The 13,905-nt window shown below is 37.2% G+C and overlaps 1 protein-coding gene across 2 annotated transcripts in view; it reads left to right on the plus strand.

Moving 5' to 3' along the window:
- Positions 1-4,942: 4,942 nt before the first annotated feature.
- The window catches only part of Il7r (interleukin 7 receptor), an 18,402-nt gene continuing 9,439 nt past the window's right edge, over positions 4,943-13,905 (plus strand). For both annotated transcript variants that reach the window (XM_055601082.1, XM_055601083.1), the window contains exons 1-3: positions 4,943-5,128; positions 8,625-8,760; positions 13,124-13,281. In XM_055601082.1, coding sequence (XP_055457057.1) covers positions 5,050-5,128; positions 8,625-8,760; positions 13,124-13,281 — 373 coding nt within the window. In that variant the 5' untranslated portion in view covers positions 4,943-5,049. The remainder of the gene's footprint in view (positions 5,129-8,624; positions 8,761-13,123; positions 13,282-13,905) is intronic.

Here is a 13,905-nt window from a genome sequence, read left to right on the forward strand (position 1 = left end):
AAAGAAAGAAAGAAAGAAAGAAAGAAAGAAAGAAAGAAAGAAAGAAAGAAAGAAAGAAAAGCCTGAAGATGTGAGAGGTAAGGAGAAAAAGAGAAATGTAAGAAGAGCCACAAAAAGAAAAAGTTGTGCTCCTAGAAATGAAACTTCAAGATGCTGGGACTCCCCCTTAGAGCCCTAGGGACTGAGTCAGCACAACTGATAATGTGCTAAGACAAGTCTATTCATTTAGAGCACGGGTTCCCTCCAAGCGCCCTCGACTACTGGATGCCCTTGAGTGCTTTCATTTTAGTCACCATTTGCTCCACTAAGCAGATGTAGTAACCTTCTCTAGAAGAAAGCAGGTGCCCAAGATTGCTTCATGCCTGAAATACAAAATGTACTAATAAAGGAAGTTAAATAGTGAAAGGGGACTGTGAATACAGATCTGAAAAAAAAAAAAAAAACACATTTGAAAATGTTTTTAGGTATTCCGAAAACATCAGATTTGAACCCAGGATTAACATTTCCAACCTATTATTGTGTTTGCTGTTTTACACTTTGTCGTCCTTCAGTTTGCAAGTGTAAGGTAAGTGCCTTTTGAATTTTTTTTGTTTGGGGGATCTTAATAAATGTGTAAGGACTATTTTATACCCTTCAAGTAAAAACATTCAGACAAGTGCTTTTTCATTGACAGCAGATGGATGGGTAAAGAATAGGTGGGGTCTCATTGAGTCATAAGGAAAAATGAAATTTTGTTATTTGGGAGAAGATGGATGAGGCTTCAGATATGGCTAAGTGAAATAAACCAGACTTAGAAAGCAAAAAAACACAGTATATCTCATTCATGGACTCTTAAGTAAGCATGTGTGTGTGTGTGTGTGTGTGTGTGTGTGTGTGTGTGCGCGCGCCCATGCTCTATGTTTTGTAAATAGAGGAAAACTATGAGGTCAAGAGGAAGAAAAGTAATGGGAAGAGGAGGAAGAAAAAGAGTACAATTATGATTAAAAAAAGAAAAAGAAAATATCTAGTGTTTTCTCTGACCTGCAGAATTTATACATATACACTTATATATATAAGTGTATATATATAATATATATAATTATATATATATATAATTCATACAAATACATGTGAATTAATGACATGAAGAAGTGGGACTATTGTGGGAAGGGAGTAGACATGGTAATAAGAATGTCAAGAAAGTACTTAGGGTGAATACCACCAACATAAAATGTCATCAGGAATTCCAGTCTTTTATATACTGATGAAAAACAATAGGTAATTCATCTTTACAAGGTGTGCAGTCTGAGTCTCCTGCAGCAGATGATTTACCTTTCCTAAGTGGAAGAGAATGAATAATGGGGGCTTCCCGGTGGACTCTGAGACCGAAAACAAGGATAGTCACATGAAGAATTCACACAGCCTTCCACTTAACCATAGCCTCCTGGCATCTGGAATCTCAGCTCTCAGAGACCTCAGTGCTTTTGTTTGAATATGAAGACTGAGTTTACAATACAAAAACAAGCCTTTCCTATATACTTTGCCTATTTCATAGATACCCTGAGTGATGACAAAAGCAGAGAAGATTCCAGATATTTGAACAAGTGGAACTTGAAGTTCAATGAAATACTCAGACTCTGTTTGCATGCAAGATATGATAAATAGCTTCCCTTTCTAGTGACTCACCACATTTTAAGAACTCATGAGACAAAAGACTATAAAGGAAGAGTAAGAAAAGGGAGTGATGACTAAAGAGAGGAATTTGATAATTCTAGCAAACTGCCACACCCGAGGACCATCTGTACTTGGGTCCTACTTCTCAGAAGCCCAGAGAGGTTTTCCTCATTCCCCCTTTCTTCTTTCTGTCCAAGTTTTTCTTGAAAACAACACTGACAGAGCAACCCCATATACGCCTGTCATGTGGAGGACATGGAGGACAGATTAAGAAAGGGGAAATTCTTCGTCTTTTGTCAGCTTCAAAGGATCCAAGTTAAGAAACAGAATTAGCATTGCTCACCCACAATCTCTAGAAGGATTAGTGATGCTTCTCATTTTTCTTTAATCACCCCACACTTTATTTAGATTTCTCTCTGATGTCCTTTGAGCATCTCTTGCCCCACCCAAAAGGGGTAAGCACAGCAGTGGAAATCCCCTGAGCAAACTAGCACATGCTGTACCAAAATATTATGTCTTGACTTTGTTCTTTTACATCTTCACAACTAAAGGAAAGAGATACAATCAAAATGATAGTCCACTTAAATGATAAACAAGAGAATTTAAAGAGACATGGCCCATTTCTCATCATTGAGTGACACTCCATAAGGAGTTTATGAGATCTGAGTTGGTGGAAATACATACATATATATTTCCTCTTAAATATTTTACATAGTTTTGAGATTTTATCATTGTAGGTTTCTAGAAAGCACATTTAACTTAATGTGCAAGACACACTGATGTTGTGAATAATGTTTTTATAATGAAGCTTTCAAAACAAAACTAGAAACAAGAGCATAAATGATTACCTGATTTTCCAAATCATCTCTTATTTTGGTTGGGAGAATTTTTAAAGTCTCAAAAAGAGGCCCAAATGAATAGCAGAGATGGAATATGCTTCTTTAGGTTGAATTCTTTTCCTAACATTCCCCATGGTTTGTAGTCAAGAACATGACATTATAACAGGTACAAGTCACATCTGTCTCCAAGATCCCTTCAAACCTGAAGAGGAGTTTTCAGAGAATAGTACAAATAACCCTCTTTCTTATTGTATTAGATCATCTCAATAAGCCATGCCTACAGAAGCTAAGTCATTTGGCTTCCAAGAGCTATTTGTATTCAAACTCTGGAGCTCCCAGGGGCTAATGGTATTTAAACAGTCGGATGCAGTCATTGTTCCTCTATGTTAACTTAGCCATTCTTACAGTCCCATGCAACTAATTCTACCAATGATAGAGATAGAATAGAATTTCATAACACCCTACCCACTCAGTTGTTCTGAACTCCTTCCATTATAATCAGTCTTCCTCTTTTTTTCCAAAGAGAGTCACCATGAATCAAAACAAATACAAACAAACAAAAACATGCTCTATGGTCTGGATCCAAGTTTCTTGATTCCTTCGAAGGCCTGAAAAGGTGCGATGGATCCAATTATGACAGGACTCTTAGCCAGTCAACAGTAATTTTGATAATGAACTTGAAGAAAATAACCCTTACTCTTATCAGAATATCAACCAATCTTAACAAAAACCACCACTACATCTTGAGGCCATATTAGAAACAAATTTTTTGGATTGACATACAAGTCTAGGCACAACCTGAACTCTGATTGCCTCAGACTTCCGTCCTGCATGCCTTGGAGCCCAAGTGTTTATACAGAGCCTATGTTCCTGAGAAGTTGATCACCAGATGAAACTCGGTTTTAAAGATTCCAAGAGTGTAGTTATGTAGTTGGTTAGAGATCAGATGTTCTCTAAAGTCAGATGGTGAAAGTTTTACTATTTTTACATCATGAAATTCCTTCTTTGCCCACTCACCTCTGCTATGGCTGGATGAAAGCAGCTGTAGACAACACACACAAACAAATGTATGACACTGAGCTCCAACACTGAATTAATTACAAAAGAAGGTAAAAGGTGAAATTTTGTCACTGTGTCATAATTTGCAAACGCTTGCCTGTAATGTACTGCATGCCTGTACTGAGTTGTTAAAGATAGACGTGTAGCAGACATGTGCACAGCACAAAGGAGAAAAATGGCCGCTGTTGTACACTGAAAGGTTGAGTAAAATATTTTACTTACTCAAGGTTGAGTGTAAAATATTTTAAATGAAGCTTTAATAATTTGCAAAGTACCAACTCTTCATTTTATGTATTTACTTGTTTGTTTTTAGAAATTGCATATATGTATACAATGTATTTAAACTATAGCTGCCTTCCGCCCTCCCCTATCTACTCCTAGAACACCTACTCTCTTTCCCAACATCAAGCCCTCTATATTCTTAATAACCCACAGGGTCTAATTAATGCTGTTCCCGTGCTCATTGAGTATAGGACTATCCTAGAGCTTGGGCAACCTACCATGGGACACCCTTTCAAAGAAAACTGAGTCGCTCCCCGAGTAGTTATCAAACTGCCAGTAGTTTCTCAGCTAGCAATGGGGCTCCATGAGTCCCCGCCCTATCCACCCTGGTGGCTTATTGGCTTGATCTTGTGCCAGTCTTGTGTAGGCAGCAATGGCTACTATGAAATTATGAGTGAAGAGACCCTATCATTTTTAGAATAGATGATTTCACAGTATTTTTCTCCTGCCCCTGGTTCTTTCAGTCTTTCTTCCTCTCTTCCATGATAGTCTCTGAGCCTTTGAGGTGAGTTATTCATGGCTGGTACTATAAACCTGGCTGAAAAACCCGTGCCTGGAGAGGTCATAGGCAATACGGAAAAACATACTGGTATTGTTTTATTTAAAAGGCCCAGTATCAACTGTCTTCTAAATATTTGTTCTTATACCAGTAGAACAGTGTAGCCTCAACTCTCATCAGAGAAGTTTCTTTCACTCTGCATGGCAATTAATGGAGACTCCCAACTGCTCAGAGAGCAGGAGCTGAGCGTGACCATTTGAGGATTCAGCCCTAAGTGGAGCAATTTTATCCTAGCACCATTTTTCTAAAACAAAAGTCTGCTCCAACAACCACTTGATGAGCAATGTAAATCTGGATTTTTGTCTTGTGATCCTGTTAAAGTGGGCCCTGAGGTCACTTGAACCATCGCTTGAAGTCTACCTCCTTGCTCGAAAGTAAGCAGTTAAGCTTGGGTGCTGCAAGGAATACTGAAATGCTGAAAAATGTCACAGTCTCCGCTTCCTCTACCTCTGCTTGCAGCAGCAATCCTTTGCTCAGACTTCCTGTTTCTGGCACTTGCCTCTTCTGTGATGTGTTCATAGTTCCCTATCTGTGGTCAAGTAGGCACACAGCTAGGTTTGGTTCCCCCTCTCTCTCTCATTCACTTGCACACACAACTGTGCTTCTCCTCTCCTCTCTCTCTCTCTCTCTCTCTCTCTCTCTCTCTCTCTCAGAAGGATGGTTCTGGGTATAGCTTTTGCTATGGTTTTCTGTTTACTTCAAGCTGTTTCTGGAGAAAGTGGCAATGCACAGGACGGTGAGTCATTTCTAACTTGTTTTTTGAAGGATTTCAGATTGTCTCTTGCATTTATGGTCAGGTTACTCGGTTCTCTAACAGGCTGGAGCTGGGCAGCAAGAACTTAGCACCTTTGGTTATTTTGTGGGTATTAATCCCCAGGACAGAGCAAATGAGGACAACACTACAGATGGCTTGTAACTCACAAGAACTGTTGAGGAGCAATGCGTTTCATTCAAAATCTGGCGCGTAAATAGGGATGGATACTGGTTGTCTCAGAAAAGAACCTCATGTCAATTCTCTGTCTGTGCTTGTTGGAGAATCTCTTCCAAAACTGTGCCAGCCAGAAAGTAGAGCCATCTTTGCTTTGTTTAACTATTTATAGAGTTCTAAAACTGTAAACATCCATGATAAACTAATAGCCAGAAGCAATAGGTTTGTGTATTCACCAGAACTATATTTCTAGTGTCTAGAACATAGGAGTTACTTGATAATGTATTACTTCAAAATGCTTTAACTTCAACAGATTGATGTGAGATTACTAATGAATAATTCAGAAGAGTGCAAAGTAAAGTGTCTTATTTGGAATACACAGGACTGCTTTTATATTCAGCAAATCCATCATATGGTCATCATAATTCTCTGTGGAATGCATAAAATACTTAGAGCCTGGCTCCTTAAAAATATGAATTCTAATTACAAAACTGTGCTCGGAAGTCTCTGGCAACCACAAGAGCCACATGGGATATGACCCTCCAATTTGCTTCTACAAATTAATCTGTTTTTATACGCACACACCATAAAAGGAGATACATATCTATATATGTATTCATATATATAACATATAGATATATATATTCTGCCTCTGCCTCCTGAGTGCCAGGATTAAGGCAGGTACCATCATGCCTGGCCTATATGTGCATTTCAAAATTGGGTGTGGTAACACATACCTGTAACTCTGAAGTATGGGAGGCTGAGACAAAAAGATCATGAGTTCCAGGCCAGCCTAAGCTACATAGTAAAATCTTGTCTCAAAATACACATGTATTTTTTTTTACAATATCAATGCACATCAACCTAATGACTCAGCTGAGCTCTTTTTAGTCAAGTTCCCTTAGTCATGCTTTCTAAGCTTAAATATTTGTGTCACTTTACTTAGTGATTACTAAGTATGGAAAACCTTTGCATTTTCTTATTAAGAAATCTGTCAAAAGAGTAGCATTTTTCAGCATGACTGAGCATGAGTCACTTCATGAAGGGGAGACATTATCTCATGTTAACTATGTGCAAACACATGGCAAGAAGCCTGAGAACTTTCCTGCTGCTTGCTAATACTTCACCGCTATTTCTTCTTGTTGCCCATACTATTTCTTTGACAACAACCACAACAACAACAACAAAAAAAGTGAACATTGTTGCTGAAAGCTGGACTTTCACTTCAGCTTTTTAAAGTTTGGACATTTTTCAAATAGGTAAGCCTGGGCACAGTCGCATAACCAAATCAAAACACTTCCGACTTTGTGCCTAAAGGGATTCATAAGCAGTCAGCGATTGTTGGTCAAAAAATAAAGTTAGTCTTCTAATAACTGCAAGGATGACCAAAACAAATGACAGGAAAAAAAATTCAAAAGCCCAAATACTTCAAGCTCTTCATCAAGCAATCATTCTAAATGAGAAGTCTTCTAAATGACAGTGCCTTTCTTATAATATGTATTCCAAATGTTTTACATTTCTATTCATATAATTTTTATTTAATGATTAGATATTAACTTAAATATTAATGATACTAACTACTGAACACTTAATACATTAATTCATTACTCCACATAATGTCAAAACTGCAGTAAGAAGAGAAGCTTCCATTGATATGCTTTAATTTTTTTCAAAAGAGCTCCAGAGGTTGCATGCCTATTTGCAGAATTATAATTCACATCTTCACTTTCATACTGATTTCTCAAAGACTCTCAAAGAGCTCTCACCCATTCTGAGAACGTAACTGTGAACTGAGTGAAATCTCTGTGTCCAGTGACTCCTATAATGTGCACATAAGCATGAGAATGTGAGTTTTGGGTGTCTGCTTATGCAGGAAGAGGGCACAGCTAGAAAGTTAGAATAGAGAGGATTTACACACACATCCACTGTGTACACTATTCTTAACTAAGAGTTCCACAGCTCACATCAGGTAGAATATCCTCCCACAATGGCATGTGATTTTCCCAGTTTTCACAGAAATGTTTTCGGTTACAGAGCAATTGGGCCCCATAACAACACCTGTTACAGGACCAATGAATTCGTCATTCAACACAGCTGCTCTGATTGTGGAAAAAGTTGCATGATCAGCTATTTGCATATTGTGTGAGATAACTTGAGACGTACTTTGCTAGACTGGGTAGTGGGAGTCTGTGAAAATTGTCTCATCAGCTATATATATACATATATATATGTATATATATATTATATGATTGTATATAGATGTGTGTATATATATTTAGTGTGTATATATACATATGTATATATGTATATATATGCACGCACACACACACACACACAAAATACCTAATCATAGGCTCTACAACTCAACTTAGGAAATCAAATAGTATCTTTGACAAATTGCAGTTTCCAAAAGTGACAACATATGAAAATTTTCACTTCCCACTTTCTTCTAGAATATTACTAATATGCATAGAATGCAGTAGCTAGGAAAAAAAAAAAACCTCTAATCATGTAGGCACAGACATTAGCATCCTCAGAGTTTACTATTTTGTGGTTATAGTTATCCCTGCAGGTCACTTAAGAGGCCTTTAATTGTCACACAATGGAGGCATCAATATTACCGTGAATCGTGATACCCTATTAGAGGACAATAAGCAACCCCATAAAAATGTGAACTTGGAGCTGAAATAGTTATTATCATCTTTCATTTGAAAAAAAAATTTGGAAAGGAACAAATAAAGACCAGTAGTGAAAACCAAGGTTGGATTAGGTGGCAAATGAATGAAATACAAGATCTCTTATTTGAAATGTGAACACTTTAGTCTAAAAAAGATAATTTCAACATTTTAGAGTTCTCACTGGGGATTTATTCATTAACAGTTAGCACCTTCTATATATGCCAGATCACCTGGCCAAAGTGAAAAATACAACCTCAAATAAATACCTTCTAAATACAGTTTTAAAGAAATTCTGATATAAACAAGGAAAGCGGTTTGTCTACAGCCCTTCTAATTTTCCAGCATACTAATCCAACAGTAGAACTGTTAGATGCACCTGGATTTCTGGTGTGTGTGTGTTTGTGTGTGTGTGTGGGTGTGTGTGTGTGTGTGTGTGTACATGCTACAGTGTGCATATGTACGCGCACATTGAAATTTCTCACCGTCTCTGTCCTTGGAATCTTTTTCTTTAAACTTATAGAATCCATCCTCATGTGTGCCACATAGCTGACATTTTATTAAAGGGTATCAGAGTTTCAACTGATGCATTCATTTCCTCCTGAACAGCTGTGCTTTATGCTTCCCAGGAGACCTAGAAGATGCAGAACCTGATTACTCCTTCCAGTGCTACAGCCAGTTGGAAGTGGAGGGAGAATTGCACTTACTGAAATGTGCTTTTGATGACCCAGACATCAACAGCACTGATCTGGAATTTGAAATATGGTGAGGAAGATGGTTTCCTTAGTACTTAGCAATCCATCCCCTGTCTGTCTTTATCTGTGTTCCTTTCAACACCTACAAAGGGAGTATCAAATGCTAAGATTTACTGGATTCTCACAACTACCTGAAATACTTTGTCCATTGCCAGAAGTTAAAGCGAAACCACTCTCACTTCATTTCTTAGCTCTCAAGGAAACATACAAATGATGTTTTGGATCTTGGGGATTCTGCATCCCTCCACACTCACAGTAATTTAAATAAAAGCTGCTTCTCGTAGACCATTCCCGTAAGGCAGAGTACTATTTTCAGATTCCATTACGCAGTGGAATTGCCTAGCTTCCAGTCTCAATGCCAATGCTTAATAACTTTTTAATTTACAGCAAGTTATGTAACTTATATATTTCTCAGTTCCTTCATCTAAAAAAGTAAGAGACTAAATTTCACGGGAAGGTTATGGTGATTAAACAATGTAATATATGTAAAGAGCTCAAATAAACACCTAATGATTAATTAGAAATGGAGAAAAGACATTAAATGATAATTGTATGGATATATATATTTAAAACACCCACCACCTTTAAACATTTTTGTTCCAGACAATCTAGTCAATGGAAATTTTCCAATAATCCATAGGACAAAGTTGATTCTTGGTTTCATATGGCCTTAAAGAAAAGCAAAGTACAAAGAAAACTTTGGTCTGAAAGGTGGTAAAGAATCTTCTTCCCCAACCAGTCATTGCTTCTTGTCAAGGGTTATTATCTCTGATGACTTGAAAAAAATACTCTGATATGAGATTCTGACTTGTGGTTATTTCCATATTCATATCAGATGAACTCATTTTTTTGTAAGTTTCCGTATGAGGAAAGTATTTCAAGATCTGCAGTAGTCAAAGAAGGCTTCTTAAGTTTCATGAGCACTAAAGCAGGCCTTTGCCACCCACAACCCAGATAAGCTATAGATTCTGAATTTCCTGAATTTATAGCTCTTTCCTGAACCTGTGCACAACTTTTTCCTGAAGTCATTGCACGAACAACATGTTGGAGTTTAACATCACAGAATAACCTCATTCTGTCTCTGTTATCGTACTTTTACAACACACTTTCTTTCTTTCTTTCTTTTTGTTAAAATGGAAATCTTTATTTTTGTTTTTACTAGGCAATTTTTTAAATTTTATTTTATTTATTAATTACACTTTATTCACTCTGTATCACCCCATAAGCCCCTCCCTCCTCCCCTCCCAATCCCAACCTCCCTCCCCCTTCTTCATGAATGCCCCTCCCCAAGTCCACTGATAGGGGAGGTCCTCCTCTCCTTCTTTCTGATCTTAGTCTATCAGATCTCATCAGGAGTGGCTGCATTGTCATCTTCTGTGGCCTGGTAAGGCTGTTCCCCCCTCAGGGGGAAGTAATCAAAGAACAGGCCAATCAGATTATGTCAAATGTAGTCCCTCTCCCCATTACTATGTAACCCACCTGGATACTAAACTGCCATGGGCTACATCTGTGCAGGGGTTCTAGGTTATCTCCATGCCTGGCACTTGGTTGGAGTGTGAGTCTCTGGGAAGACCCCTCTGTTCAAATTTTCTGGTTCTGTTGGTCTCCTTGTGGAGTTCCTGTCCTCTCCAGATCTTACTATTTCCCACTTTTTACATAAGATTCCACACACACTTTCTATGGAGGGCGGAAACATAAACATCCAGGGTCTTAGACACGCCTCGTCAGTAAATTCTTGCTCTGCAAGCCACAGACCTGTTTTGGCATTTCCAGAACCTAGGTAAAAGCTGAGTGTGGTATCTAATCCCACCCTGGAGCTACGTTGGGCATGGGAATGCTGTGAAGAGAGATGGATTCCTGAGCCCTACTGGCTTTTCAAGCTAGCACCGTCATTGAGCTTCAGATCTCAAAAAGTATAGCATGGAGAAAAATAGGAAGACCCAAGACACTGACCTCTGACCTCCACATGTGTGTGCATACATGAACACCTACATACATATATACATGTGCACGCACACACACACACACACACACACACATACACATCACACCCAAAACAAATATATATATATAAAGATGTCCAGTGTCATTCTTGCAGCTTGATAAATCAGTTAAGCAACTCATCTACACAATATTCTCAGTATTTAGGGGAAAAAGACACAGAGGTTTGACTTTAGGTTTTGCAACCGGGTTCTTCAATACTGTGGTTTCACCTGACCAAGTCCTGGCTGACCTGTTTGTCCACTCTCATTCACATATTTAACCATGTTCTTGTCCACTGTAACAAACTTCCCTTTAGTATGAATTTTTCTGACATATATTCATCTGTCCAGAACATCACTTTATGTTTTTTAATTGGACAGATATTTCTGTTTGGAAAAGACTGCTTTAACATATGTGTTAAGGTGTACAAAGTGGGAAACAGAATGTTGACCTCAAATAGATAAAAACACTTCGAGGAACTAACATATCCACAAGGCATCTACACTTTAAGTAGGATCTTCACGTACCTTCTAGGTTGAGAAGATGCTAACTGGAGAGTTCTGAATTTGTATGGTTCTTTTTCAAAATGGAAACTAGATTTTGTAGAACATTTGTTTGCTTTTAGTATAAATGTATGACGTAGAAGTTGCATTTCTCTGAAGTAGTTGCACAGATGAGCATTGGTAGATGCTAGGTCCTTTCTCTCAGAAAGGGGTACATTTAACATCTGACCTACATCTGGCCACTAGTCTCTCTGAACAATAAATGGAGAATCTATCTATCTATCTATCTATCTATCTATCTATCTATCTATCTATCTATCTATCCATCTTTCAGTTAATTGATCTCTAGGGTGGGATAAGATTAACAAAGATCACAGACATGAATTACTAGTATACCAATAGACTAAGTCACAGTGACAGATACAATTATTATATAAGTGTGAATATTCATCATGAGTTCTGGTCCTGTATGGATTAGTGAGAGAAGGGTAAAGAATGTGGAAAGGTCCAGCAGATTACCTGGGGGAGAGTCCTACCTTTTTTTCACTGAAATTCTAGTCATATTTCAGATGCATTGAACAACAAAACAGAAGCTCTGGAGATACCAGAAAGTTGCTGCAGGTTCAAGACCATTAACTGAATACTTTACTCCTTTGTTACTTAGGCTGTTTTAAGTATTGTCATGAAGTGCATTAGCCTGTTTTCCCTACACTGCATGGGTACCCCAACCTCAGAAACTGCTATCGCCCCACATTGCTCTCACATCTGCTCTAATTCAGCAAAGCACCATAGTGTTTCCGTTGGAAGGTTATCGGCGCCACACTTCTGAGGCCGTCACTCATTTCACACTGTTCCCTTGAATTTAGTTTCCTTTGCTGCTTCTGAACTTTTACCTTTTTCTGAGTGATAAATCTCAGAATGGACATTGCATACATGCGCACAACCTTTTAGGGTGTGGGCTTTTGAACAACTGCCTATTCAGGTACACAGTAGTTCACAAAAAAACTAAAATTTGGCAGGGGAAAATTTTAAGGATTTTCTTGCAATTAATAAATATGTATCAAGAAATAAACTTACAATTTCTTCACCTATCTCATTTTAATAATTGCATCAGTTTTTGATCCAGGTCTAGGTTTGCCAACGCCATGCAGAAGCCTCTGTCTTCCTGCACAGAGGCCAGGAGCCATCTCATAAGATTAGTTTTTCGTAGCATATTCATTCAATGACTTTTAACTCTTTAGTTATAAGGATGAGGTAGATGATCATCATCTACAACAAAACTCCTAAACATGTGACTTTGTAAAAGAAATCAAATATGAGTGAATAGTAGTGTTATTTATAATGAGTTCTGGGCTAGCCAGGGCTACATAGAAAGGTCCTATCTCAAACAATAAAACAAAACAAAGTCTCTATGCAAAGCGTTTAGTTCACTTGTTAAATATAAGTAGTTTCTATATGTAAATCTTTTCAACCAGTTTAACATAGTAATTTCTATTAAAGCCTTAAAGCATTTCCTTAAATCCTATTTGAATCAACATTTCTTATAGTTCTAATATTTTCCATTTCTCCACAAGAAACACCAATTACTTTATTACCTAAACAAAGTATAAAGTTCTCAATGATCAATTCTAAAATCTACATAGATCTTTCTCCTAATTTCCACAAGCATGCTTTCACTTTTCCAAACTCATTTGCATATAGTTGTAATAGAATAGAAAATATGTTATTTGAACTCATTCTCTCTTTCTCCTCAGCATTAGCTCACCAATTTATATACCTGTAGACACTAAAGTTGAATGTATACAACTAAAATGTGCAGACGATTTTATTTTATTGTATATAGAAACTCCTACCTGAATAAAGACTTGTAACTTTTTGTTTCTACAGTGGGGCTCTTCTAAACAATGATTGCCTGACTCTTGATAAGCTGCAAGAGACATATTTTATCAAAACAGCAGAATTTGTAATGATTGGTGACAGCAATATATGTGTGAAGCTTGGAAAAAGAAAATTAACTTGCAAAAATATAAACATAGTCACAATAGGTAAGAAGTTGTGTATAAAGGTATGGTTTCCATGGTTTGGACAGGTGCAGAAACATGTCTTTACTTTCAGGTTGTTAAAAATAAGAAAATCATGAAAACGCTTTGTTATAAACAATGCCAACTTTACTAACTCATTTTTAATAAATGAAAATTTGACCTTTGAATCATGAATTCCCACTGTGAGAAAATATGCTGAGAGTATTGAAACTCAGCTATGAAAGAGGGTGTTTGTCTACTGTATGAGGAATATAACTTAAACAGGACTATGTATGACCTTCCAATACAGCTTTTCTTTTTTGCATTCACTTCTCCTGAAGAACTTGTAGTCTTTTCTCCTTATGCATATAACATTCCAAATATTTGTAACTAAATTAACAAATCATTTATAACTAAATACATTTTCCATGTTTGTCAAAGTTCTACATGTAAAAGAGAACTTATAGGTGGGATATAAATGGATGAATAAGTAGATAAATGATAAATAGATGATATGTGATAGATAGATGATAGATAGATAGATAGATAGATAGATAGATAGATAGATAGATAGATAGACGGATAGATAGATAGATAGACGGATAGATAGATAGATAGATAGATAGATAGATAGATAGATAGACAGAC

The sequence above is a fragment of the Psammomys obesus genome, unplaced genomic scaffold, assembly GCF_907164565.1.
Source record: "Psammomys obesus unplaced genomic scaffold, mPsaObe1.curated_primary_1811, whole genome shotgun sequence".
In the NCBI taxonomy this organism is placed as follows: domain Eukaryota; kingdom Metazoa; phylum Chordata; class Mammalia; order Rodentia; family Muridae; genus Psammomys; species Psammomys obesus.